The 27,762-nt window shown below is 34.3% G+C and overlaps 2 protein-coding genes across 6 annotated transcripts in view; both read right to left on the bottom strand.

Annotated features, from left to right (window-relative positions):
- The window catches only part of mtd (TLD domain-containing protein mustard), a 916,705-nt gene that overhangs the window by 358,161 nt on the left and 530,782 nt on the right, over positions 1-27,762 (bottom strand). For 3 of the 5 annotated variants that reach the window (XM_072540756.1, XM_072540743.1, XM_072540744.1), the window contains exons 2-3: positions 8,313-8,544; positions 5,549-5,805 (exon numbers count right to left, since the gene is read on the bottom strand). The exons of the other annotated variants lie outside the window; for them this stretch is intronic. In XM_072540756.1, the coding sequence (XP_072396857.1) occupies positions 5,549-5,805; positions 8,313-8,336 (281 nt within the window). In that variant the 5' untranslated portion in view covers positions 8,337-8,544. The remainder of the gene's footprint in view (positions 1-5,548; positions 5,806-8,312; positions 8,545-27,762) is intronic. 5 annotated transcript variants of the gene reach the window in all.
- On the bottom strand, positions 8,730-18,704 carry LOC140448239 (uncharacterized). The gene is made up of 3 exons (XM_072541343.1): positions 18,220-18,704; positions 17,180-18,165; positions 8,730-8,778 (listed from the first exon to the last, which is right to left on the bottom strand). The coding sequence occupies exons 1-3, from the start codon at positions 18,493-18,495 to the stop codon at positions 8,730-8,732; spliced, it is 1,311 nt and encodes a 436-aa protein (XP_072397444.1). The 5' UTR covers positions 18,496-18,704.

Here is a 27,762-nt window from a genome sequence, read left to right as displayed (position 1 = left end):
GAGTTCGACAAAATAGATCTAATTATAACAAAATAGATCTAATTATCTTTTTTTGCTCCAATGAAAATTGTAGGGTAGAATACTAATTGCAGTTATGCGACGAGTGTTCTCTCCGTAGCGTAATAAATCTTTTTATTTAACAGAGGTACAAGTTGGATCTGGGCATTTAAAATATATACAGAAGAATATCACAAATAATGTTGTGTATGGCAATTGATGGTAGAAAAACGAAAAAAATCCTTGTCGTCTTTTTCTATTGACACCAACATTTGAAAGACATACTTCATTTTGTCTGCTTTGTAATCAGCATGCGATGAGGCCAAACACAGGATGTTTCCTATATTCATTTTTCATTTTATTCTATTTTTTAATTTTTCATTTATTTTTTTCCCTGTTGTGAATAGTAGTTAGAATAATATATTTCAATATTGTATTGTTTTACAATTTATTGTTTACTCCTAAAATATCTCCAAAAAAAATGTTTCAAATGTCAAAATGTAGTTGTAATATATATAAGCCCAATGCAAACTAAGGAAACAAGTTCTACCGAAGTATTTACCAAGAAATAATCTATTCATACGAATTAACATATATTTAAATGTTAATTTTATATCGTTAAGCTCGAATAAAATATAGGCCTTACCTTGGTTAAACGACCCGGTGCAACATATTTTCTAATTTGATGCATTAATAGAGGATAGACATTTTATTTATAGCTTATCTGAACGTAGGTTGTCGAATATTTTTGTCTCGATGGATATAATCTGAATATTGTCAACGTGACGCAATATGTGGTAGTCTTGAATGAATTGGGTGTTGTGTTTACGAAAAATAAGAAATTAGTAAAAACTGTTTTAACCTGTTTTTCGCGCCGCGTCGAAGATTTTTCAGGAAAATACTTCATGCTGCAGGGTAATTTGTGCCATTTTAATCTTGAACATGATGTAATGTATAACACTGTAATCGTAGAAAATTTGAAAAAAACTCCTTACATATTGTGTTGTGGTTACAGAGGCAGAAGAAATTAATTAGAGTAGGTATAGAAAAACAGAGCAGCAAAAAGAACTAGTGGAAAAGGCTAGTAGTTTACTAAAAACGATTTTAATCCCAAGAAGATCACATGTAGCAGTATCATCTTCCTGAACCATGATGCAAATGTTACAGAGACAGAATCGGCAGTGGTCAATGGAGATGAACAAAAGAAGAAATAGTCAAATACCACAACTGTGATGGAAGGTGTTTTAGCAGAAGAACAAAGTACTGAAGAAGTAAGTTTTGAAAACATTCAAGGGTCTTGTATTTTATTGGTCAAAATTAAATTAACTCTGAAGAATTAGGTCTATCCAATTGACAGAAGCTGACATAAATTTTCCTTTAAATTTATGTTTATCAAAAGAGGTTTCTCATCTATTTATTATAAAACAATTATGTAATAGGGAAAGTTTAGCTGGTTTATGCTAATTCAAAAGACTGTGATACTGTTTTTCTTGCAAATGTTTAAAACTTTTCCTAGTTGTTTTGTTGAGGCCAGGACAAAAGAGGTGTCGCCAGTGACGCGTGATCAATTTAGGCTTGGAGTAAAAACTGGATTGACAAAAACTGACTGAGAAAAACATCTCAAAAGGGCAACCTATAAAGAAATATATTGAAACCATCGAAAAATCACCGGAGAAAATAAGCCATCCTACGAGCAGGCCTAGGGTTAAGGGTAGGACTGCCAAAAAGTTATCCAAAAACTTGTGTTTCAGTAGAACACTTGGTAGGTATGAAAGAAGATTCTGGACAAAATAGTTTACTCTAGTGGATCTCTACTAGAGCTGGATCTAAAGCCAAAGCACACATTGAGCAGTCTACAGCTGACAACAGACTACTTGTTGCTGGATTGTGCTATTAACTATGTAGTAGTAGAAGTACGGAATAATGATCCCAATACAAAGAATTGGAGAACATTAATAAAGACATTGATGGAAAATTAATGTAGGGTGTACAAAAAAGGCGGTTCAGATATTAGAAATGAGTTCATCAAATCAACTGTAAATTGAACACAAATGTCCTTGATAATGTGACCAACATAAGAAAAGAAACAGCACATTAAGAAGAACAATCCAACACCAAATCAAATTTATACAAAGAAATAATATTGTTTATAATACGTTATTAAACAAATAATTACACTCTCTCGATAAGGAATTTATTACAAATATAATATAAAATAGCCTTAGGCCATTATTGATTGCCGAAATTCATTCCTAATTAACTTTTTAATTTATCGATAATTGCGATAAGATAATTCGTTTGTTTTAAAGAACAAAAAATAACACATAAAAAATGTTATCAAAAATTAATCAGTGTTGAAGTACCATTATGCATAATTAAACCATTGCAAAATTGCTAGCAGACACATCGTTATTATTAATCCATTAAAATAATTAAAGGCAGAATGTAATTTCAGAAAGATAAGTAACCGATGAAAGGACATATTAAGAAAACAAAGATAGAGTAATTTTATTGTAAGGCTTTTCTTGGTTTCTAGGTGTCGCAATATTGAGACCTTCGAGTATGATCCTGGAATATCTTAAAAGAAACATCGCGAAATAAACATAGCTCTATGCAAACTCTTCTCCGTGGACAATATTTCTATTGATTATTGACATATTACTTACAATGTATCCCAAATCAAGTACACAGTTCACTCCCATCTATCCCTAAATTCTAACTGTTTGCAAATATTTACAGACATACCGCTGTCTACTATGGTAAAATAAGCTTCTCATATAAATATAATATTTAGTTTAAATTGTTTAAACAAATCACTCGCTTAAATAAACACTTGAAAAATTAACCAAATTTCGTTGAATAGAACCGGAGATATTGCGACTTTTATAAATTTGAATTTATGAATTCAATGAAATTGAATGAATTGAAGTCCCGGTGAATTTTTGAAAAAAGAGCTATTAACATAAACTTTTTAATCTTTAAATGAACAAAAACTTCTTAAAAAAATTTAAGCTGAATATTTGTGACATTGTTCTTATTCTGATGCGAAATCAAACTTTTTTGTGTATTTTTGGAATTAAAGACTAAAGTTTACCGGTTTTCACTTTTAGTATTTAAACTCAAATAGCGATCTTAGAATATTGCATTACTTGTTTATTACATATTATTGTTATCACAAAATTTATCAAAAGCAGTTGTTACGTATCTCTATCAACGAGTTTCATGGGAAAATCCTTAGTTCAAAAAGTGAATTAAATGGCAAATACAAGTAGAATAAGCTCAAACCACATAACAGAACTTAAGAACTTTGTTAAAACTCACTCAGTGAAGACACGATCAGAAACAAGATTAAAAGTAATCTGACTATAAGTAATTACTTTTTTGAATACCCCATTAAGAAGAATAAACCAAGTGACTGAGAATTGATCACACTGCCTTAATGCACAAAATTTTAATGAAAAAATACCACAAACATGTACCAACTGTTCTGTTCCACTGCCAATAAAACATTTCTTACTTGATTTACGATACATCGAAAAGAAAGAAAAATCTCACGGAATCAAATTGTCGTAAAACAAGTTATTAATATTAGTTGATTCTTCGTTTTCACAAATATTGGCTTGAATCTTATGTGACAGACCATACTTATTGCCTACAAAATATTTGTCTCATAATTTCCTTATAAGGGCGTTGGGTTATAACCACTAACGCCGGCCTGACGGTCCTTTTAGATAAAAATTGGTTGGAAAAGTGCATTAGTTTTCGCTATATTCGCGGGCCCCAAAACCACCGATATAAATAATGAACAATGTGGTAAAGCAAACTCTTTAATTAGTAATAGTTGTTTTGTAAATATTATCTCGTTATTAAATGCGTTATATGGGTTGCTGTAATTAATTCTACAAGGAAAAGTAGAAGACAAAAAGCGGACCAGGAAGGCGCAGGATTTCCTGGCTGAAAAATCTACGTAAGTGGTTCAACACAACATCCAAAAATCTTTTCAGAGTAGTAGTTTGCAAAATACAGATTACCATGATGATCGTCAACATCCGAAACGGATAGGCCCTACAAGAAGAAGATTAAATGTGTAGTATCGATCGATTACACTCTATTTTTCTCTAAGTACAACCCGATAAAGCCAAACATATAAGGAATCATCGCCGTGAAGTCTGCTTACGTATATCGAAGGAATATCTTCAGTACATGTTCCTGCTGTACCAAACAGCAGAGATAAAAACACGAGTTAGACTGGCATGGGCGGCATTTGGCAAACTAAGCTACATTCTTAAAAACAAAAAATATCTACAGCATCTTAAGACCAAAGTATAAAATCAATGCGTACTCCCTGTTCTCACTTGTGGTTCCCAAACCTGGACATTTACAAAAGCAAACATGGACAAAATCATAAAAACCCAAAGAGCAATGGAAAGACAAATGTTGCACATAAGACTAATGGATAAAAAGAGAAACGAGTGGATAAGACAGAAAACAAAAGTGAGGGATGTTAGACAAGAAGTTGCAAAAGTGAAATTAAAATTTGCCGGACACAATATAAGACAAAAAGAAAACCGATGGAACAAAATTCTTATAAGTTGGAGACCGTGGGAATATAAACGAAGCAGAGGAAGGCCCCAAATGAGATGGACAGATGATATCAAGAAGCACGTGGGCTCTAGGTGGATGACTCTAGCGACAGACAGAGAAGAATGGAAAAGGATTGGGGAGGCCTATGTCCAAAGATGGACCGAAGAAGGCTAATTAGAGAGATACATAGTTCCTAAAATATTTGGTACTGTACCCGCTGGCTAAAGGAATTTAATAAGCATTCCCCCAACAATTGGTGAAGATTACGGCAAAGTTCTAACACAAATAAATATCAAAATGTAATAAAGCAAAAGCCTTGGCTGGATTCAACAACAGTAACAATCTGTCTAAAACAAATTGATGGGTTGGCCTGGGCATTGTTCAAGCTGGCTATCGAATATGTCATAACACAGTTGAATGTTGGACGTGAATATTAAAACAATTTGCCTCCTATGCTCATGACATTAATAGAATGTCGCGCAGAGTGGAAATATATACACAATGGAAAAGAGTCGACAAGGATGGAGGAGTATACATAAACATAAGAAAGGCGAGAAAACATATTCAAGAAAAAGAGGGAACAGAAAGTAAACTTTTCAGTCGGTAAAACCATAATGCCATAGAATTTAAACGTAAAGTAACTAATAATAATTTTGTTGAACAATCTTTCAGCGCTTTAATTTTGAATACTACTGCTTTGGTCAATAACGTAAAAAAATAAAATAATTAGTCATTAAATACAATGTTCCTCGTGTTATATTAAATATATTATACAGGTTCCAATCATTATAATAGTAATGGAACAAAACATTTTCTATTATTTATTTCGATGATTTACGGACAATCCTACTGTATATACGTCTGTATATATATAAAAAAATTAGATTTTTAATTTTCAATACCTTCATCAAAAATAAAATTTATACAAATGCAGTGGTCCTGGTACAAAAATTAAAATATCACTCACCTAGGCCACGGCTGATTTGTAAAAATATTCCACCACGATGGTCTTTTCTGTCTAATTTCGACTGGGGAACCGTCTGGCGATCCATCAATGACACCCTTTCTCCGTTTCCTCTCAAACTTGATAGCGTGCCAAGACTTCCTTCGGCCTTTTTTGTCCAATATGGAAGGAACATCCTCGTCGATATTGGGCCAGGAGTTATCATGTTCGCGAAGGCTGATGGTGGTTTCTTCGACCCAGGGGTCCTTTTCGTGGACAACCTGGATAGTAGATTAGAATGTGTGACTTGTTTGTAACAATAACTTGATTGTAATTTCAATAGGACTAAAGGCAATTACATCACAGCCTTACATTACAGTAATGTATTATCTAATAAATAAATGATCAAAAAAATGACAATAATTTTATCTGCTATATAATTCTATACTTGGAAACAATGTCTAAGAACAACCTAAGGAAGGTACTTATCAAATTTAATTCAATGGAATATATTTAGACAAAGTCCAACAGTGGCATCGATTGAGAGTATACAGGTTTGGATAATTATGGCATATTCAACAAAATTTTGCTAAATAATAGGTATTGAAAGTAATAGTCCAGTGTACCTCGGTAAAAATATGGTACAAACTCCGATTTCCATCAAGACGCATTGATTTTGATGAAATTGTGGAGTTTACCTTTATTTACTCTTAACTTCAAAATTTATCATATACCGAAGTGAGCTTTTTCCTTGGGGGTGGAATCCTCCCTAACTGAGTGGTTGATACCTTTATATTGAAAATAACCTCAAGAATCGACAGAAAAATATATTCCAAGCAAAAAAAATTCCATAAATTTTTTTCGATAAACCAATCACGAATAACGCCAACCCTTTACACTTTACCGAAAAAACTGTAAAAAAAATAAAATGTAGCTTATAAAAAATTTAAGAGATTGCTTTTTTATTTTTACTGTAACAATACTGACGTAGTTATTAAGATGACAATTTCGTATTTCACGAAAAATTTTAAAAACTCAGCATGGAATAACAGGAAAACGGTCAATTTTACTAAAAAAATGTATTATATATGTTTTAAAGTAATTAAAAAAGTATTAAAATGAGTCTCTGAGAACTCTGTAGCGTATGAAATAAGAAAGTTTGATAAAAATAAGATCGATGCCTATTTGTTTGTGAGAAAAAAAAAACAACAATACTACCCTTGCTATTTCTACCCTAATTGCAATTACACGTTATTCATTTTAAATTGAAATTCACTTTACCCTACAAACCCACTAATGCCCACCGCCAAGAGAGAACTAAAAATACCTAAATCCTTTAGTAGTTGCTTTTAATTATGATCATAATTATATAAGAAAAATAGAAGTACCAACGCCCCAGTTAGGGTGGAATCCAGGGGAAAAGCACACTTCGGTATAGCGTAGATTTTGAAGTTAAGGATAAATAGAGCTAAACTCTAAACTTTTATCAAAATAGATGCGTCTTGGCAAATCTGAGTTTAAATCCTTGGTACACTGCATTATAAATGCTGATACAAATTGGGGTCCAACCGATTGTAGGAATTCCACATATTGCTAGATTTGTAATAATACAACTGATTCTGTTTTATGCTAATTTACTGCTCGGCAATTTTAATGAACCAAGGAAATTTGAACAAGATAGGCCTATAGGAGTTAGTGAAACCGATTTTCTGCATGAAATGTCTTTCTGTAGGATGTTAGGAAGCTTCAGGAATATTGAGGTTCAAATGTTCTCCACTCAAGAAACTTTTAAAATTCTTCTAGCAGCGCATTTCGAAAACCTCAAGGCGATTTACATCATTTTTATTCACAGTCCAAGTCTCGACACCATCAAGTAGGACCGAGAACACGTAGCAGCAAATTAGGCGGATCCGCAATGCCAATTTGAGGTCTCTGTTAAATAATACCTTGGACATCCTTCTAAAAGCGGCCGTGGCCTGCTAAATTCTGGATGTAATTTCACCATGACTCTCTACGTTACAGTTTAACTGATATCCAAGGTAAATAATTTTATCAACTTGCTCATGTTTGGTACTATTTACATATACCTACCTTAGCTCCCTTAAGCAAGTTTGTCACACGCAGTTTTGAGGCTAAGACCTCTGAAGCTCTAAATATAGTACTAAATCATTGAACTTTTGCTGATCAAATTCCATCTATCAGAGAAGGTGAGTGTCAGCCAATAGGGGAGCAATAGTGCTTCCTATAATCAATGCTAGATTGTGGGGTAGAGAAAAAACTGTATATGATAGAGAAAAACTAATTATAGTTTTAAAATCAGCATACCTGAACACATATAAAACCGCTCACCAATAAAAATCAACTGAATTTTTTCAAGTTATTCCCCAGTGAAACAAAAATTGAATTAATTATTCAAATAAAACATGTACTAGTATTTAGAATAAATTAATTAATAAATCTATCTAATGACACGTCGGATGAAGGTGACTCACTGCAAATCTTAATGTAATTCTAGTTTTAAAATTAATTGTGTAACTTTCTTGTGTGAAAAAATCTGTTGAATCCTATGTTGAAAAACTATGGAAAAAAGAAGTGGATGAGTCTGCTCAAAGTTGGATTTTTAAGTCAGACTACATTTGCATATAAGATTTTTTGTACCAGCTAAAATCAGATAAAAATATTTTACAATTTAACTGTCAAAAATAACTTATTGAAAATGAAATATATAATTTAAATATGCAAATTTCTATTCTGCAAATTACAATCAAGCCACAAACATATCACCTACCTGGAGCACCTCTTGACTCATCATTTTTTTTTGTTCGCACTGTATTCTTCAATTCAACTTTAATATTTCTTTTTATCGATATTTTTCTTCACACTCCGAGAACTTTGAAGATTCACATTTACGTTGTAATATTCGTCGCAAGTGAGAGACAGTGACCCATTTCAATTTTTGGATCAAGGTTGCTACGGATGGACGCGCTTGCAATTGTTTTTGCGATGTCGTCGACGAACAGCTGAAAGTTTATTAGATTTTGACGAAAGGTTTTTATTTTACGATGTTCAAGAAACATATGTATATTATGAAAAGTGGCAATAAAAACGTGGGTAGTTTAATAAAGTTGTAAACGTCCAATTTTTCACCTAGACGTATTAGTTAAAAAATAGGACAATTGCTAGTTTATCTGACTTTATTTTTATCTTATTTTTGTAAACTATCCTTAAGTCTTATTAGTAATAGCTCAAATACACTACAATGTTTTACTTTTACATTAGATTCTAAGAATCTAACTTAGAAAATACTTTCTGTTATTAAAACAACAATTTTTGTACAAAGTTTCAAGTTATTCATCAACTATGTCTCTTTCTATGTTGATATATTGACGCCAGCTAGACCAGCGAAGTAACGATTTTCCCAAGAAACTCTTCAATGCAGGTATCTAACAATTGATTTCGATAAATTTCGTAGTAGCAATATGTAATAAACAAAATATGCAAAAGATTAAACGTCATCTTTTACTTATAAACAATGTAAGATCGCCATTTTATTTTAAATACCTACTAAAAGTGAAGACCGGTAAATTATACTTATTTATATGAAAAACTGACACAATTTTACTAAAAAAAATATAGAAAATCCTTTAAAATGAGAGTTTGTAAAGTTATATTTGGTAATTTGCTAGTGTTATTGCAAAAATATTCAAATGTTAATTTTTTGAAAATTATTAATAACTTTTCTGAAAACGCACAAAAACTTTAATTAATTAATTTTACGTGAAAGTGGGGACAACATCACAAGTATTCAGCTACAAAAATTTCAAGCAATTTCACTTAATAGTTATTGCAAAATTGAAATTGTTTATCCCAAAAAGTTTTTATTTACAACTTATTATGCGCAAACTATTGGATTTACATGAATTCTGAAACCAGGAAATTGAAGAGAAAAGTTAAGGGCCGATTGTTCGAACGCTAATCAAAACTTGATTGTAATCAAATATTTAATCAAAATCAAGTACGTCACATTTTGAGGTTATGTTGACTGATTTATTTTATTCAATTTTATTATTTTGGGTTTTAATTTAAAATAAACCATAATTAAACTCTTCCTGATGTTAATTTCATGTTTTTATTTACAAATCAATAATAATAAGCAGTTTTTAATAATTTTGACAGCTGTTGTGACGTATTTGATTGTAATTAAATATTTGATTACATTCAAGTTTTGATTAGCGTTCGAACAATCGGCCCTTATATTATTAAATTAAAGAATTTAACAATTCACAATTTATGCATAATATTGTATTAGGAACATGTATATAGGAGGTTAATTTATTTTTATTCGAAATGGTGTCATTTCCACACGAATTTTAAAAAATAATACAATGTCTTATGACCCTTAGAACTCCAGTTAGTTTTTTTTTTCAAAAATTCACCGGGTCTTTGTTTATAATTATTAAAAAACTTAAAAAGCACTTGAAAGATTAAAAGATCAAGTTTGGACAAAAAATTTCAAATACTACTACTACTAAGGATTTCCACAGTTTTCACTGTCTTCCTTCACTTAACCGTTTTCTCCAATTTTCCCTGTCATTCCAGTCTCCATCTCGCAGGGTTCTTTTCTCCATAGCCTCGTCGATTTCATCTCTGAATGACCTTCGGGGCCTTCCTCTCTTTCTTCTTCCAATCGGGCTCCATTCTGTGATTTTGTTTATCCAGCGTCCTCTGTCTGCTCTTCTGACGTGGCCGTACCAGGATAGTCTCTTCTCCTCTATATAGTCGATTATGTCTGATTGCACTCCCATTCTCCGCTTAATCTCTGCGTTTTCAATTCTGTCTCTTTTTGTAAGTCTACAGCTTCTCCTCAGGAACTCCATTTCTACTGCTCTTATTCTACCTCTATTTCTCTTGTTTATTGTCCAGTTGTCGGACCCATATGTCAGGATACTTCTTGTCAGGGTATTATATATTCTCTTTTTTGTCTTTATCGTAATGTTCTTATCCCACAACACTGAGTTTAGTTGTCTTATACAGTTTCTTGTTTGTCTCAGTCTGTTGTTTATATCTTTTTCTGTTGTTCCCTGGTTCGATATTATGGTTCCTAAATACTTGAATTTATCTGTTCCATTTATTTGTCTTCCCTCGTCTATCTCTAGGTTTCTCATATCCTTGTTTTCTGTTGTTAGGTATTCGGTTTTCTCTAAGTTTATTTCCATTCCGTTGTTTTTATATTCTTCTTCTAGTTTTCTGAGCATAAAGCTGAGATCTTCTTCATCTTGTGCGATGACTACTTGATCGTCGGCAAAACTTAAGGTGTATAGGTATTCGTCTCTTACTGGTATGCCCATTCCTTCGCACTTTCTCCTCCATGGTTTAAGTGTCTTTTCCAAGAATATTTTAAACAGAGTAGGGGACGTAGCACAGCCTTGTAGAAGTCCTTTTGTCGTCTTAAATGGATTGTAGGCTTTATTTCCACATTTAATAGCTACTTTGTTTTCTTTGTATAGTGCTTTAACTGCTTTTATTAGTGTTTGTCGGATTCCGAGATCATTCATTGCTTCCCATAATTTGACTCTAGGTATTGAGTCATATGCTTTCTTTAGATCAACAAAGGCCAGATGGACCGGTCTACCTTTTGCCATTTTCTTCTCTATCAGTTGTTCTAATGTGTACGTATGATCTAGGCATGATTTTCCTACTGTGAACCCTGCTTGGTCTTTTCCAATTTTTCCTATTATTTCAGTTTCTAGTTTTTCTTTAATAATTTTCCCGTAAAGTCTACCTACCGACGATATTATACTAATTCCTCTATAGTTTTCACATTTTTTCCTGTTTCCTTTCTTATGTATGGATGTGATGTATGCTTGTGTCCATTCCGCAGGTATTTCTTCTCCATTTAGTCCTCTTTCGAACATTCTATATAGCATGCGGAATAACTTTTCCGTTCCGTTTTTAATTAGTTCGTTTGGTATTCCTCAGGGTCCTTTGGCTTTTTTGTTCTTCAATGTCTTGATTGCTCTCTTAACTTCTGCCAGGCTTATTTCTATATGGTCGTATGCCCCATTTCCTGCATGTTCAATATTCTCTTCCTGAAATTGGGGACGGTTTTCTGTAAGCGATCTATATAGAGCGAAAAACAGAGAGGTAAAGAAAAGAGTAACAAATGAAAAGAACGAACGATGGGAACAAGCATGCACAGAGATAGAACGACATATCGGAGGAACGAGAAATTCAGAATCATGGCGAATATTAAAAGCACTTTAACGAAATAAGACAGAGAAAACCCAGATCGGCAAAATTATTGAAAACGAGTGGCAAGAATACTACGTAGAACTACTTACAGAAAATTTCAAATAAACTCCTTTAAAAATGAGCGATGATGCGCCAAAGATAAAGGGTTTAAAAGCGAAGGGATTTTAGGATTTCAAAAACTGAATTCATAACTTCAAATTTATAAAAGTCGCTATATCTACGGTTCTAATCAAAGAAAATTTATGCTTTTTTAATTTTGGGTACCTCATGGCATATATCATAAAAATGTGTTTAGTTAATTTGTGAGTTGCTTATTTAACAGAGTAAGTTGTTTAAACAATTTAAAATAAATATTTATTTTGCAAAATTTTACTTTTCTCTTATTATTATTATGTACTATAAAACTTTATAAACTGATAAGAAACTTACATATTTATGTATTATAGTTATAAATAATACCTTTTAACAAAAAATTTTATAAAAAATATTTTTTATTTGTCAATCAATTCTATAAGTGTTAACTTTTCTTGAAATATGCTTATTATTTTTACATTAACTACTTTTAAAAAAGCATTACAAATAGGTATATTTTAAACAAATTAATTACTATAAACATCGTATAATTATAAACAAAAACTTAATTTTACTATTTTTATTTATAATAAAAGTTTATAACAATTAATTTCTTTAGAATATATTTGTAATGTTTTTGAGTCAAAAAAAGTAATTGTAAAAATAATAAGCATAATTCAAGAAAAATTGACTCTTATATAGATAAATTTGATTTTTTAATAATGTTGTGAATTTATTAAAAGGTTCAATATTTATAACACTTACGGATTTAATTTATTTCTTTATTTATATTAACTTATCTGACAATAATTTATTATATCCGTACGTACAAATTCGCGAGCGCGGGTCTTGAGTATTAACTGGCCCTCCATATAAAAATGTCGTATTTATATACGAAATCCTGATATACTAGAACAGCATCGAAAGATAACATTGTCTTGCATCGAAAAATCGAGAAGCATCTAGTTTGGAGGATTCACCATAATTTGAACCTAGATAATTCGCCAAATTTCTACAACAAAACAGAATTATTAGTCATCATATATTTAGGCCAGTATATATTTATCGTAACATTGCCCCCCTCTTAAAAGATGGTTCCTCCTGGAACCTTGTCGGGACTGGAACCGGAACTGTATGCTGGTATCGGCAACTGGACCCTCTTTTACAACTTCCAGTTGTATAAAAATGACAAGGGACGGTTTTCTCTCCGCACAAGGTACTTAGCGGATTGCAACAGACTAACACCTGGACTTCGGTGTCTTTGAAGATCTCCTCCACCATATTTCGGATAACCCTCCAATCTAATTGGCGGCACTCCAACTTTGGCATGGCTAACTTTTGCACGTCGGACTCTAGTACGTGCCCTCTCAATTGAAGTAAGGCTTCCCATACATCTCGGTAGGTAGGTTGGTCACGGGCAGTGTCTTTTGTTACCAGGTAGAAAAGGTAACGTGATGCATCTTGGAGTTTCAAGGTTTTACCGGGAGCTGGCACTTGGCATTGAAGTTCTGCAACTCGACCAAACTTCCTTCGAAAGACGGATGCCAACCCTGGTGCGTCTTTGATACTGGCCGGGATGGTAAGGGCCAGCGAGTAGTCATCGGGGAGCGCGAGTAGATCTTGCTTTTCTTCAGTGGTAACACCATGTCTCGCTTTACCGGTACCTCCATAGGCACCCATGAATTCCTCAAACGTGAGGTCAGACACATCTTGGACTTGGTTTACTTCCACTTCTTCATCTACGTCGTGGTCACCTTCGAAAGATGCCAACCGGTTATGGTGTACTATCATCGGCTTTCCCCTCGGAATCTTGCTTATTCGGTAGATGACATCGTTGATCTTCTCCATGATGAGGTATGGACCTTCCCAAAACTGCTGCAATTTGGGAGAACAACCTTGTCGCTTCTTGGGATTATACAGCCATACTTTGTCGTTCTTCTTAAAGCAACCCTTTTCGGCTTGTGTATCGTACCGTTTCTTCATTCGGTCGCTAGCAATCTGAAGGTGGGAACGGACCAACTCATGTACATCGTCCATTCTTCTTCGTAATTCGATCACATAATCTTCACCTGCTACATCTTCTCCAGGTCGACACCCAAATTCTAGATCACAAGGTAGTCGCATTTCGCGTCCGAATAGGACTCTGGCTGGTGTCTGGCCCGTTGATTCGTTAACAGCAGATCTGTAGGCCATTGTGAAGAACGGAAGGTATTGGTCCCAATCTCGCTGATGATCGGACACCATCTTTGTCAAATACTTGCCAACTGTCCTATTCATTCGTTCTACCATACCATCCGATTGCGGATGATACGCGGTAGTTCTTGTTTTCTTCATGCCTAGTCTATCACATATTCCTTGGAATAGATCACTTTCGAAGTTCCTGCCTTGGTCACTATGGATCTCCAAAGGCACTCCAAATCGGCTGATATATTCTTGGATCAACTTATCTGCAACGGTGGCGGCCTTCTGGTCTGGAAGTGCGTAAATCTCGACCCACTTAGTGAAGTAATCCATTACTACCAACATGTACTTGCCCCCATTTTCACTTTCTGGAAATGGCCCTGCAATGTCCAAAGCTATTCTTTCAAACGGGCTTCCAACATTATATTGTCTCATAGGAGCTCTCCTTTTTCGGTAAGGCCCGTTACTCGTGGCACAAATAGTACATTTCTTACACCAGTCTTTTACATCGTCGGAACTGTTCATCCAATAAAACCGTTCCCGAATTCGCTGAAGGGTTTTCCTTACACCAAAATGCCCTCCCGATGGACTGTCGTGTAACTGACGAAGTACTTCGGCTATTCTGCTCTTTGGGATCACCAACTGTCTTCTCTTCTCTGAACCGTCATCATTTTCCAGGACTCGTTTAAGCAAGCCATCTTCGATGATAAATGAGTCCCACTGGGCCCAATACGTCTTAACTACTGAGCATAGGTTTGATATTTCCTGCCAAGGTGGTCGACGGTTTTCCTCTTTCCATTTTCGGATTTTCTGTATAACTGGATCTCTCTCTTGTTCTTCCCTTATCTTAGTAGGCGTCCAGTCGTCGTTGACAATCGTCGTTCTTAGCACTGCTGCTTCCTTGGATTCCGTTTTGTTGCAGTGGGAACACTCTGCTGGGCATGGCCTTCTGGAAAGAGAATCAGCATTTCTGTGGCTAACTCCGGCTCGGTGCTCAATCTTAAAATCGTATTCTTGGAGTCGTTCGATCCACCTGGCTATCTGACCCTCTGGATTCTTAAACTGCATCAACCACTTGAGGGCGGCATGGTCGGTTCGGATTAAAAACTTCCTTCCATAGAGGTATTGATAGAAGTGCTCTACTGATTTCACTACTGCCAGAAGTTCTCTTCTCGTGACGCAATAATTCCGCTCAGGTTTTGAAAGAACTTTACTAAAATATCCGAGGACTCGTTCCTGTCCTCCTTGAATCTGAGACAGCACTCCTCCAATTCCCACATTACTTGCATCTGTATCTAAGATGAACTCTCCTTCTGGCAGTGGATACCCTAAAATTGGTGCTGTTATTAAATGCTTTTTCAAGGTCTCAAAGGCATTTTGGCAGTCTGTATCCCAGCGGTAATCTCTTGCTTCCTCCGTAAGTCGCGTTAATGGCTTAGCGATATCTGCAAACTTCTTAATAAACCTCCGGTAGTAAGTACATAGTCCAAGAAAACTTCTCACTTGATGTTTGTCAGTTGGTTTTGGCCATTCCTTAATGGAATCGATTTTCCCCTTATCCACGGCCACTCCTTCTTTACTGACTATATGACCCAGATAATTGACTTTACCTTGAAATAGCTGGCACTTCTTGGGGTTTAGCATCAATTGGGCAGCTTTAAGTCGATTAAAAACGTTTTCTAAATTCCTCAAATGATCTTCGAATGTCTCCCCCAAGACGATTATGTCATCTAAATAAACCAGGCATGTTTTCCAAGATAACCCTCTCAACACATTTTCCATAAGCCTCTCAAATGTCGCAGGAGCATTACAGAGTCCAAATGGCATAACATTGAATTGCCACAATCCAGATCCTGTGGTGAAGGCTGTCTTTTCTTTATCTACTGGGTCCATTTCTACCTGCCAGTATCCAGACTTCAAATCCAAAGTAGAAAACAATTTACTTCCAGCCAATGTGTCCAATGTGTCATCGATCCGAGGCAGAGGATAACTATCTTTCTTGGTAACGTTGTTCAGCAAACGGTAATCCACACAGAACCTCGTCGTTCCGTCTTTCTTCTTAACCAGGACCACCGGAGAGACCCATGGGCTCGTAGAAGGTTCTATCACCCCGTCTTTCTTCATTTCCTGAACAATCGTTTCAGCTTCCTCTCTCTTCGCCTGTGGTAATCGTCGAGCTGTTTGACGAATTGGCTTAGCATTACCAGTATCAATTTTATGCTTAACAACGGTAGTTCTTCCCGTCTTTCCTCCTTTCGGTACGAAAATATCACGATACTGCCGAAGAAATTCCCTTAATTTCCTTTTCTCCATCTGATTTAGAGACTGTCCTGCAACTGCAACCATTTGGTCGAATTTGTCGTTGGAATTATCAGATGTTGTCGCCTGACGGATTATGGATGTCACAGGTACACAAGTTCCTACCTTTGTCTCTTTCTTGATGGTCACTGGGTAGTCGTTGACATTGATAAGTCTCACAGGAATTTCTTTGGCCGAAGTCACCAATTCCTTTCCAATTATGATTCCACGGCCAACCTCATCGTCGTGGTTCCAAGGCTCCATCATAACAGGTGTCCCTTCGTCTACAATTCCCTGTAGTCGCGCTACTATGATCGTTTCGCTTCTCGCAGGCACGACTGTATCTTCTGTAATGGCTGCTTGCACAGTGTTGTCATTATGTGGATGGAGAAATACCTCTTCGTTGCCAACTTTGATTACCTTATTCTTAAAATCCAATTGGAATCCATGCATATTCATTACGTCCATTCCTAATATAACATCCTCTTCGATGTCAGCAACTATAACAGTATGGACGAACTTTTCTGCTCCAATTCCCAATTGTACCTGGATTTCTCCATGAATGTTAGCATTTTCACCTGTAGCGGTCCGAAGTCGCAACCTCGTTGGTAACAGTTTCTTTCGGCTGTTTATAACTGTCGGGCGTATAATGGTTCTGGTCGCTCCGGTATCCACCAACAACGTATGCTTTTTACCATTTATGTCTCCATCTACATATACACTATCTTCACGACATTTTAAAGAAGCTATTAGTATGAGAGGGTCTTTGGAAAAGTTCTGGGTCGAAGCTGCCCCCCTAAGGCTGACCCGTTCTAGTTTTCCTGATGGTGAGTTTCTTGATTTGCGTCGTACCTAGGGTGCTTACAGGAGCTTCGCACGTGTCCTATTTCGCCACAATTCCAGCATCTGATGGTCTTCGTTTTCTTATATGTCATGCTTTTCATCATATTAACGAGCTGGTCAAGTTTATCTTCATCTCCTTCCTCTTTTACAGTCCTAACTTTACTGTACCCGCCAGAGGCCTGCGTAGCTGACTCGTATTCGAGAGCGGCGGATAAGACATCAACCAGCGTCTTGTGACGAGCTAATCGTAGTGTTCTCTGCATTTCATGATCACGAAGACCATCAATAAACGTTTGAACGGCCAATTTTTCCATCATGTCTTCGGGAGCTGTTGGATAAGCATATCGTACTAATCTGGCAATATCTACCTCATATTCTTGAAGAGCCTCATCTTTCTTCTGTCTACGATTTTTAAGCTGCGACTGATATACATGCTCCAAATGTTCGTGGCCATATCGCATATTTAACCTCTTCTTCAGTTGTTCGAAATCATCGGTCTCCTCTACGGCTATGGTCTGAAGCACATCTAAGGCATCTCCTCGAAGAGCGATAGTCAGGTTTACAGCCTTTTCTTTTTCAGACCATCCATTCGCTCTTGCAGCTGATTCGAACTGTTTCATGTAGTTGTTCCATGACGATTTTCCGTCGAAAGTTGGGACTTTCACATGGACAGAACCTCCACTTCCTTCAAATTTCGGCCGTATTTCCAACTTACATTTCGTCTCGTCTTCTTTTATCTCCACTGTAATCGGATTGTTACCTCTCTCTGCTGTCCCTGTTTCTTCCATCTTCCTTTCCATCTCTTTAATCTTTTCTTCGAAGGCCAACTTATCGGCAGCAACTTGGTTTTTTAACGAAGATATTCTATCGTCCAGGGCAGACATCTCAGAAGTGACTTTAGAGATTTCTGAAGAGATGTTAGCAGAAACTTTGCTTTCCAGGGAAGAAATCTCGTTAGAAACTTTGCTTTCTAAAGAAGCGATGTCGCCGGAAACCTTCGAAATATCGCCAGAAACTTTGTTCTCTAATGATGCGATATCACCGGAAACTTTGTTCTCTAATGATGCGATGTCACCAGAAACTTTGGCTACATCACCAGAAACTTTGGCTACATCACCAGAAACTTTGGCTACATCACCAGAAACTTTCGAAATCGACGAGAGGACAGCATCTTCAAATATATAAGTCTCTGGATCTAGTCCTTCTTCTAGCAAAGCGTTCTTTAGTCGTTGGACTAACTCAGCCTTTTTTCCGGTGGAAGCTAATTCTCTGTCTTCAAGATGTCTTCTTAAATTAGTCACTGTCAGCTCATAAATCGTAGCCATTTTCACAATTTATTTTATATTCACTTGTAATTTATTTTCGCAATTTATCTTAAGTATTCCACTGTTCTGACACCATTTGTTGTGAATTTATTAAAAGGTTCAATATTTATAACACTTACGGATTTAATTTATTTCTTTATTTATATTAACTTATCTGACAATAATTTATTATATCCGTACGTACAAATTCGCGAGCGCGGGTCTTGAGTATTAACTGGCCCTCCATATAAAAATGTCGTATTTATATACGAAATCCTGATATACTAGAACAGCATCGAAAGATAACATTGTCTTGCATCGAAAAATCGAGAAGCATCTAGTTTGGAGGATTCACCATAATTTGAACCTAGATAATTCGCCAAATTTCTACAACAAAACAGAATTATTAGTCATCATATATTTAGGCCAGTATATATTTATCGTAACAATAATTTGTAAACTTTATTGTTAAAAGATATTATTTATAACTGTAATACGTAAATATTTAAGTTACCTATTATTTCATAACCTTTCCTACTAATAATAAGAGCAAAAGTAAAATTTTGCAAAAAAATATTTATTATAAATTGTTTAAACAAATTAGTCCAAACTAAAAAACGGAGTCAAATTTAAAAAATTCTCCAAATTAAAAAAAATTTTTGTTGATTAGAACTGGATATATTGCGGAACTTCCTACATGTTGATGCGACTGAATTATTTTAAATGTTTATAAGCGTTTGTAACGCTATTTTACAATATTAAACAAATATTTTTTAATCGTTAAATGATTTAATTAGATAAAATAAGCCTTTCGCATCATTTTTTTACTTCAGATTTCATGTAATAGACATAATAGTTTACGCATAATAACGATGTATTACGAATAATAAACAATTTTAATTTTGCAATAACTGTTAAGTGAAACTTTTGAAATTTTTATAGCTGAATACATGTGATATTTTCCCTATTATCATCCGAAATTAAAGTTTTTTGTGAATTTATAGAAAAGTTATTAATAATTTTTAAAAAATCTACTTTTGAAACTATTTTTGCCAAAATTAAGCAACAAATTAACAAAAATAACTACATAAAATAAATAAATAACATGTATATAAACTCTCATTTTAAAGGATCTTGTATGGTTTTTCATTAAAATTGTTTCACTTTTTCAAATAATTTACCGGCCTTTACCTTTGGTATTTAAAATCAACACTATTTATATATTGTTTATACGTACAAAATGACGTTTAATCGTTTGCATATTTTGTTTATTAGACATTGTTCTTACCAAATTTATCAAAAACAGTTGTCATATACCTGTATTAAAGAGTGTCACGAAAAATGCTTTTTATTTGCTAGTTTCTCTAGTCTAAACGCTTTCTTAACAATTCGATATATTTTGTTTTGTAGAACGAATTGTCTTGCTATCAAAGTAATAACCTCATCATTTTTTATTCAAATATAATTCGCTGTAGCATTCTTTTGAGGTCTACAAAAAACTAATAATCTCTGGAGGCGAAATCTGTAAAATACTATAGAATATAGTATTCTATATTCTACATAGAATAGATAGAAGATTTGTGTTACTAAGTGAGTTAGAATAGATAGTAACATGTTAGATATATGTAGAACTGTCGGCAGAAAGATATCTCTTTATAATAAGTAAGTCAAGTAAGTCTTGGTTCCAGAATGTCAAGAACAACAAAAATATATTTACGCCTGCTTTATTGGTTATAAAAATGCGTTCGACATCAAACTTGGAAAACATATAGAACTATTACATCTTTCAGGATTTGACACTAGGGACATTCAGATTAATAAAAGTCTGTATTGGAATCAGACAGCCCACATCAAGTATGGACATATGGTAGAACAAAACATAACCATCTCTTATATTTAGACATGACTGTATTCTTTCGCAACTGCTATTTAACCTATACACGGAACAACCAGGTCTAGATGTACTGAAGGAGTACAACGAAGGCACCAATATTAATGACGTATTAATAATTAATCTTTGATATGCAGATGATACTGTTGTAATGGCCGATAATATAAAAAATTTATAGATGACGCTCAATAAAGTGAATACTACTTGCAACCAATTTGGAGTTAAGATCAACAGAAAGAAAAGTAAATTTATGATTAGCGGGATTTTTGATTAGCAAAATATCGACCTGCATATTGAAACCGAACATATTGAAAGAGTACACCTATTCAAATATGTGAGATACACAGTAAATGATAAGTGGGACAAGTGGGGACATCATAAATGATAAGTGGGGAAAGCTCTTAAGCGTTAGCATCCGATGGCGCGCTACAAAATGTACTCTCTCTCTACGCTAATTTACAGAGTAGAAAGAGTGGACGTTAAAAGTAGCAACTATAAAAAAGTTAGAGGCTTTAAAAATGTGAAAGGTGTAAAAATCGCAAGGCAATAAATCGGGACTATATGGGGGATGTTCTAATAACCTCCATTTCTTTCGTTGTAGATTATCGTTCACTACTTTGGCAGCAACATAAGACCCTTTAGAAATGTAGCTTTATTCATGCATATTAAGAATACCTTGGACATAGTGACCAATACAGAGGAATTGACACGAATGGGTAAAGAAATGAAATTGTTAGCAACTGTTGTTAAAAATGAAGAAAGCGTCATATTTGGACTATTTGTATCGTAATGGTAAGTACAGGTTGCTACAGCTTATAGTGGAAGGTCCTTATAGAACTATGGCGACAGATGAAAGGAGATAACAGTATAAGCAAAGAAACACTAAATAAATAAATAAGACAATCACAAAGGCAAAAGAAAAGACATAAGAAACTAAAAAGTAGAAAAAGCTAAACAAGCAATAGAGCCAAATAAGGACATGAAAGTTTTGAGAAGGAAAGAGTTAATATTTCTATTGAAAAATAGAAATTAACAAACTAAAAAATAGAGGCAGAAGAAACTGTAAACACAGATCCAATATTAACAATAGTCGAAGAGTTCTACACAAAGCTATATAGATTAAAAGTCTAAGATAACAATACCCAATCTTCAATTACAGTAAAACTGGGGTATTAAACCAAGGATCATTGCCCGATATAACAAAATTAGAAATCAAAGAGACCCTGAAGAAAATGAAAAATAATCGAACTCTAACAGGTGAAGATGAAATAGTGTCGGAAGCACTAAAAATTTGAGGAGATATATTACTTGAAAAAATTAAACGTCTTCAATATCTGCCTTCACAACACCAATATTCCAACAGACTGGAGCAACACTACCATGATTCTATTATATACAGCAGGAGAGAAAGTAAATTTAGAGAATTACAGACTAACAAAGCACAAAATCCTAATAAAAAAGTTAGTGAAATACAATAAACCGCTAGTGCAAATTTTTATCGATTTTCACAAAGCCTTTCACATAGTTGAGCTAAGCAAAATACTACAGGAGCTTAAAGAATGTAGGCCAGATTATATGTATACAATATATGCATACAGGTAACAACCACTATCAAATTACATACTAATAGTAATCGCATTCGAATCAATTCGCTCAAAAGTTCGAATAGCTATGATGATTGCCGACCTCCGCCGCGGAGATGGCACTTGAAGAAGAAGTAATCGCATCAAAATAGAGCGGGGAGTTAGACAAGGAGACCCAATGTCACCTAAACTTTATAATACGGTGCTAGAACATGCTTTTAAGAATTTGGATTGGTTCACAAAGGGAATAAAAATAGATGAAGGATATCTAAACAACTTGCGTTCCGCCGATGATATAGTCATAATACGTGAGGATCTAGGAATGGTCAGAGATTGTACAGGAACTCGTTGTGGGTCCAGAAAATGTAGGTTTAAATATAAACATCTCGAAAACAGAAATAATGATAAATTTGGTACCCGACCAGAACATCAGAAGAAATAAAACTCGTAGTGAAATATAAATACCTAGGACATGAAATTATGATTGGCAGGGATAATCAAACCCATGGACTGAAGAGAAAAATCTGTCTTGGGTGAGCACCATCCGAAAAACTAAGAGAATCTTTTTAAAGTGAGTTGCACATATGCCCGAATAGAAAAGTATTTGATCAGTCCATCATCCCAGTGTTGACATACGGAGCAGGAACACTTACCTTAACAAAAGCCTCGGCTACCAAACTGAGAGTCACACAGAGAAGAATGGAGCGATCGATGTTAGGAATAACTGACTGGCTAAGTAGTGACTGACGTCGTCGTAAGGACAGCAAGACTAAAATAGAGAGGGGCAAGACACATAGCTAGAATGGCAAATCGGCGATGGACAAAGAGGTTATTGGAAGGGAGACCAAGTAAAGGCAAGAGAAGCGTTAGTCGACCACCTACACGATTTAAGAAGGCTAAATAAAAACTGGACGAGAGCGACGCAAAATAGACGTGATGGGGTTACCATGTTATGACGAGACCATGTTATGCCCCTGCTATGTTCAACAGGGACTTTTGAGGTTGGATTGAAGGTAGAAGAGGGGTGAAAAAAAAAGAAATACCCAAAAGCTGAAACATAATACATGTGGCACAAAAAGGAAGAAGAAGAAAGAAGTTAGCCGGGATTTCATTCATTTGGCCGCTGCTATTCAACTTATATATGAAATAAATATTTGTACACACACTGGAATATTGAGACTAATGGGTAAAGAGATGGAATTGTTAACAACTATTAAATCTAGGAAAGTGCCATAACCAGGTTCTAGAGTTTCGGAATGATAAATACAGCCTACCTATCTTATAGTGTAGAGAATTACCAGACAAAGAGAAAAGAAGAAAAGAGGATACACAAAATAAAAAAACGAAACCACTTAAATAAGGAGCTTAAATATATAGAAAACCTCAACAAAGAGAAAGGATTCAGAGCATTTTATAAGAAAGTTCACATCAACAGAAAATAATTCAAGGCAACAACAAGACAATGCAGAAGTCAGAATGACGACCTATAAACAACAAGGAAAGATGTATTGAATAGATGGGTGGAATATTTTAACCAGGCACTTAATATAGAGGAAGAAGAAGAAAACCTGAAAGGCGGAAGAGATGAGATAAGGGGAACAGCCGAGAAGGAAGAGGAACCACCAACGATTCTTCAAGTTAAAGATGCAGTTAAAACACTAGCCAGAAACAAATCATACGGAATAGATAATCTCCAAGCTGAACTATATAAAGAAGGTGGCCACGATACCATTATGGCATTACAGCAGCTTATAAAAAAAATATGGACACAGAAATCCCTCCACCATTTACAGAACGGATAGTAGGAAAATACTAGGCTAGTTTCAAAGGTTCATTGGAATACTAGCCTACGACTCTGTGAATAGAAGAGAAATGTTCAAAGCAATGAAAGAGCTAGTAATAACAAATCAGTTGGTAAATTTAACAATGCTAACTCTTGAAAAAGTTGAATATAGTTAAATGAGTGAGTACGAATTCAGGAGGAACTGTCTGAACCTTTTAAAACAAATAACGGGCTGCGCCAGGGAGACCCTCTCTCCTTTATACTGTTTAATCTGGCTCTGGAAAAAGTAATACATATGTCACAAATCACAAGCATTGGTTCAATAGATAAAACATCAGTGCAAATCCTTGCCTATCCAAATGATATCAATATTGTTGAGAAAACGGAAAATACGATAGGCGTATGTAGCATTAAAAGAATCAGCTACAAAAATGGGTTTAATAATAAACACCAACAAAACGAAATATATGAAAATAAGCACGCAACCACAAATCCTACGACCACTTGTTATAGAAAACGACGTAATCAAAGAAGTGAACGAACTTGTATACCTGGGAGCGCTTCTTAACACTGAAAATAATAATACTGCAGAGATAAACCGCAGAATTTGCACGGTCAGCAAGTGCTATTTTGGGCTCAATCTCCTTTGTAAATCCACAATTATATCAAAAAATACAAAAATAAAACTCTACAAAACAATAATACCCACAGTCCTAACATACGGTTCAGAGACCAGGACTCTAATAAAAAGTAAAGAAGATATGTGAGGATGTTTCGAAAGAAAAGTGGAGCAGTGAATGACTATGTCATTGTCATGAGTGTGAAGAAGACGATCCAACTTCGAACTTTATAGAACATACCAGGAACCAGATATCCTAATACATATTAAGATAGGACGTCTGAGGTGGATAGGACATGTAATGCGGATGGAACAAAATGGCCCAGCTAGAAAAACGCTCCTTGATAGACCCATTGGTCAGAGAAGAAAAGGAAGACCCAGAACAAGGTTGCTTCATAACATCGATGACGACATGATAAATATGGGAATACGTGCTTGGCAGAATATATGCGGCACAAAACAGAAAAGCATTTACCATGATTTCCAACCTTCAGCAGAAGATGGCACATAAAGAAGAAGAATAAAACAAAGAATAAGATCGACTACTTACCCTAACAGCAAAAAAATATGCATATTTTACTATGTCAGTTGTCAAGTTATCAAAAACAATACTTAAATAAAATTAATTAATTTCGGTAGACGTTATTTTGGCGAATATTGTATTTAAGGACTCATATTTCAGTACCCATCTACTTAAAATATTAACACTTAAAATCATCCCTTGATTTATTTAAATAATTAAACTGTATGTTGTTTTTCAAATATAAATTATAAATATATTTCAATTATCTATTGAAAACAGTTTAATATTGATTATTTTCAATATGCAATACAATGCACAAATATTTGCCTATCTAGTTTATATCAGTACTTAATATTACAAATATTAATTTATTTATAACACTCAAAGCTAACCCAGCCACAATATTATATAATACGTAATCGTGGTTCGATAATATTCAAATGCAAAATCAATATTGCCTTGCGATAATATTGTTTATTTTTAGGTGTAGCTTGTCTTAAATAAATAATAAACATATGTTTCTCTTCGACCTTTTAAAAATGTGGAAGATTAAGCAGAACCTTGTGAAAAACACCGATCGATGTATAAATTTATCTATATATTGTTACTCGGTTACGATGTATATTATGTATTTGTAGTTTTATAGAAATGTTATATATTTATAGTTTTTATTGTTTAATAACATATAATAAGTAACAAGAGATATAATAAATTGAATATTATTGAATAACATTGAAAAAAAAGCTGACATGACACTCATTCGTCGTGAGAAACCTTTTCTAAGTATTTTCGTTGAAACTTTTCGACAGAAAATCGTGTGTGGTACAAACATTCTTAATCAAACACTTTACACAAAATTCTTATTTTAACCACAACATTGCATTAACTCCTTTAACCCTCGGTTAGTGTTCTGGGGTATACCATACCCCAAGTACTTCTTTTATTACTATAAAATCGAAAGTAGATGAACTAGCGCCTAGTAGCTATGGTTTATACATGCTTTGCTACAGTTTCTGGTACTAAACGTAATATTACTTTCGATTCCTGGTTTACCAGTTATACGCTCATGATCAATCTACTTCAGACTCATCATCTTACATCGGTTGGGACAGTTAGGAAGGATAAAAAGACAATTTCCAACAGCACTTCTAAACACACGAGAAGGAGAAATTCGCAGTTCAAAATTTACCTTCATAGAAGATATAAATGCTGTCTCAGATGTGTCAAGAAAGTTAAAAAATGTAATCCTCTTTTCTATATTGCATCATGATGATACTATAATCGAAGAAACTGATGAAAAAAAAATTATCTGAAATTATCGACTTTTACAATAATTCAACCAAAGGCGGTGTAAACACACATTTTAAGAGTTAGAATGCTGTCTATCTGCTAATTATAGCGTATCAAGAAATAGTCGTCGTTGGAATTTGACACTATTTTTGTCGTTTTTGAATACAACTGGAGTGAATGCTCAAGTTATATATAAAACAAATACGAAAAACTTTAATTTAAAAAGACGAATTTTCGCTGATTTCTGAGTTTCGAAACAAACGAAGACAAAACCCTTCCTTGCGTCGACCACTACGTGCTAATCAGCAACCAGAGGTACATCAATTGGGACCTAAGCGAGGTAGGACAAGCAGCAGATGTTCTGTTTGTCCAAGAAATAAAGATAGGAAGACTTTTTACATATGCATGCGATGTGATACTCCAATTTGTTTGGATCACGAAAGAATGACGTATCAAATTGTGACAAATTTGAGGAGTCATAACTTTTTTATTTTTCAATGTATTTTGGGAAACATTTTTTTCTTTACTTTGTAGAATCTTAGGCTATTAATTTATTTAGAGATGTGTGATCAATAACATGTTTTATAATATCTGACTGTATTATTGTTCACTCGTGTTTTTTGACTAGCATAATTGCAATATGTTGGATAAATGATCTTTAACATTTAAATATAAGACTTTTACAGTACCATATTTAATTAATTTGAATCATAAATAAGTAAAAAACCCAGATTAACCATTTTAAATAATTAAATTTTAAAAATTTTAACTTCCTGCGTTGGTTTAGTTTGGAATATGACATATCCCGGAACAATTCTCGCGCTAATTTATCTATGCACACTAACTCACTGTTAAGTTTACAAAAAATATGAAATTACTTAGATTTTCGCTATATAATTTAACTAACTGTTACCAACAAATATATAATAGGCACCCACAGAAGGCTACTCAACAAACAAAGGCTCTTGATTCTGACGGTGTCGGAATGTAAACAAACAAGGTTTAGAACACGGTCGATAGAGGCGCTGACAATTAAATTTTGCGCAGTTCACATACTTTTGGAAGTTGTTGCTATATTCGTTGATTGTTATGAGATGAAGGAAGCTTTGAGCGAGAGGTAGAGCGTTCGTCTGGTATGAAGATAGAGTTAATTTTAATATAAAAATAAATATAAATTTTATTTATGAGATAAAATAAATAAATATAAACTTGAAACGTAAATAATTTATTAAATTTGGTTCGGCTAATATAAGTTAAGATAAAGGTGTACCCACTTTTAAATAATCAGTTCAAGTATTGCAGCTTTGGGTGTCTAGAATCAGCAATACAAAGTACTAAGAAGGTAGATTCAAGCGAGTAGTGTATTTTCTGATAAGAAAGTTCCAATGAGACTAAAAAATTACTTCTATAAGATCCATGAAGCTATAAACTACAATGTTGAACATTAAATATTCGCAAATAAAAGAAATAAGAACAGCGAATTAAGAATTAAGAATTAATTTGTTAGGAGAAGCATGGATGTTGTGCCAATTAATCCTAAAATAATAAAACATTGGCTAAAATGGTGGTAAAAGGATATTAACATTTATAGAATTGAAA

Source organism: Diabrotica undecimpunctata, chromosome 8 (assembly GCF_040954645.1).
Source record: "Diabrotica undecimpunctata isolate CICGRU chromosome 8, icDiaUnde3, whole genome shotgun sequence".
Lineage (NCBI taxonomy): Eukaryota > Metazoa > Arthropoda > Insecta > Coleoptera > Chrysomelidae > Diabrotica > Diabrotica undecimpunctata.
The sequence above is the reverse complement of the archived record's forward strand: the minus strand, read 5'-3'. Positions and strand labels throughout refer to the sequence as shown.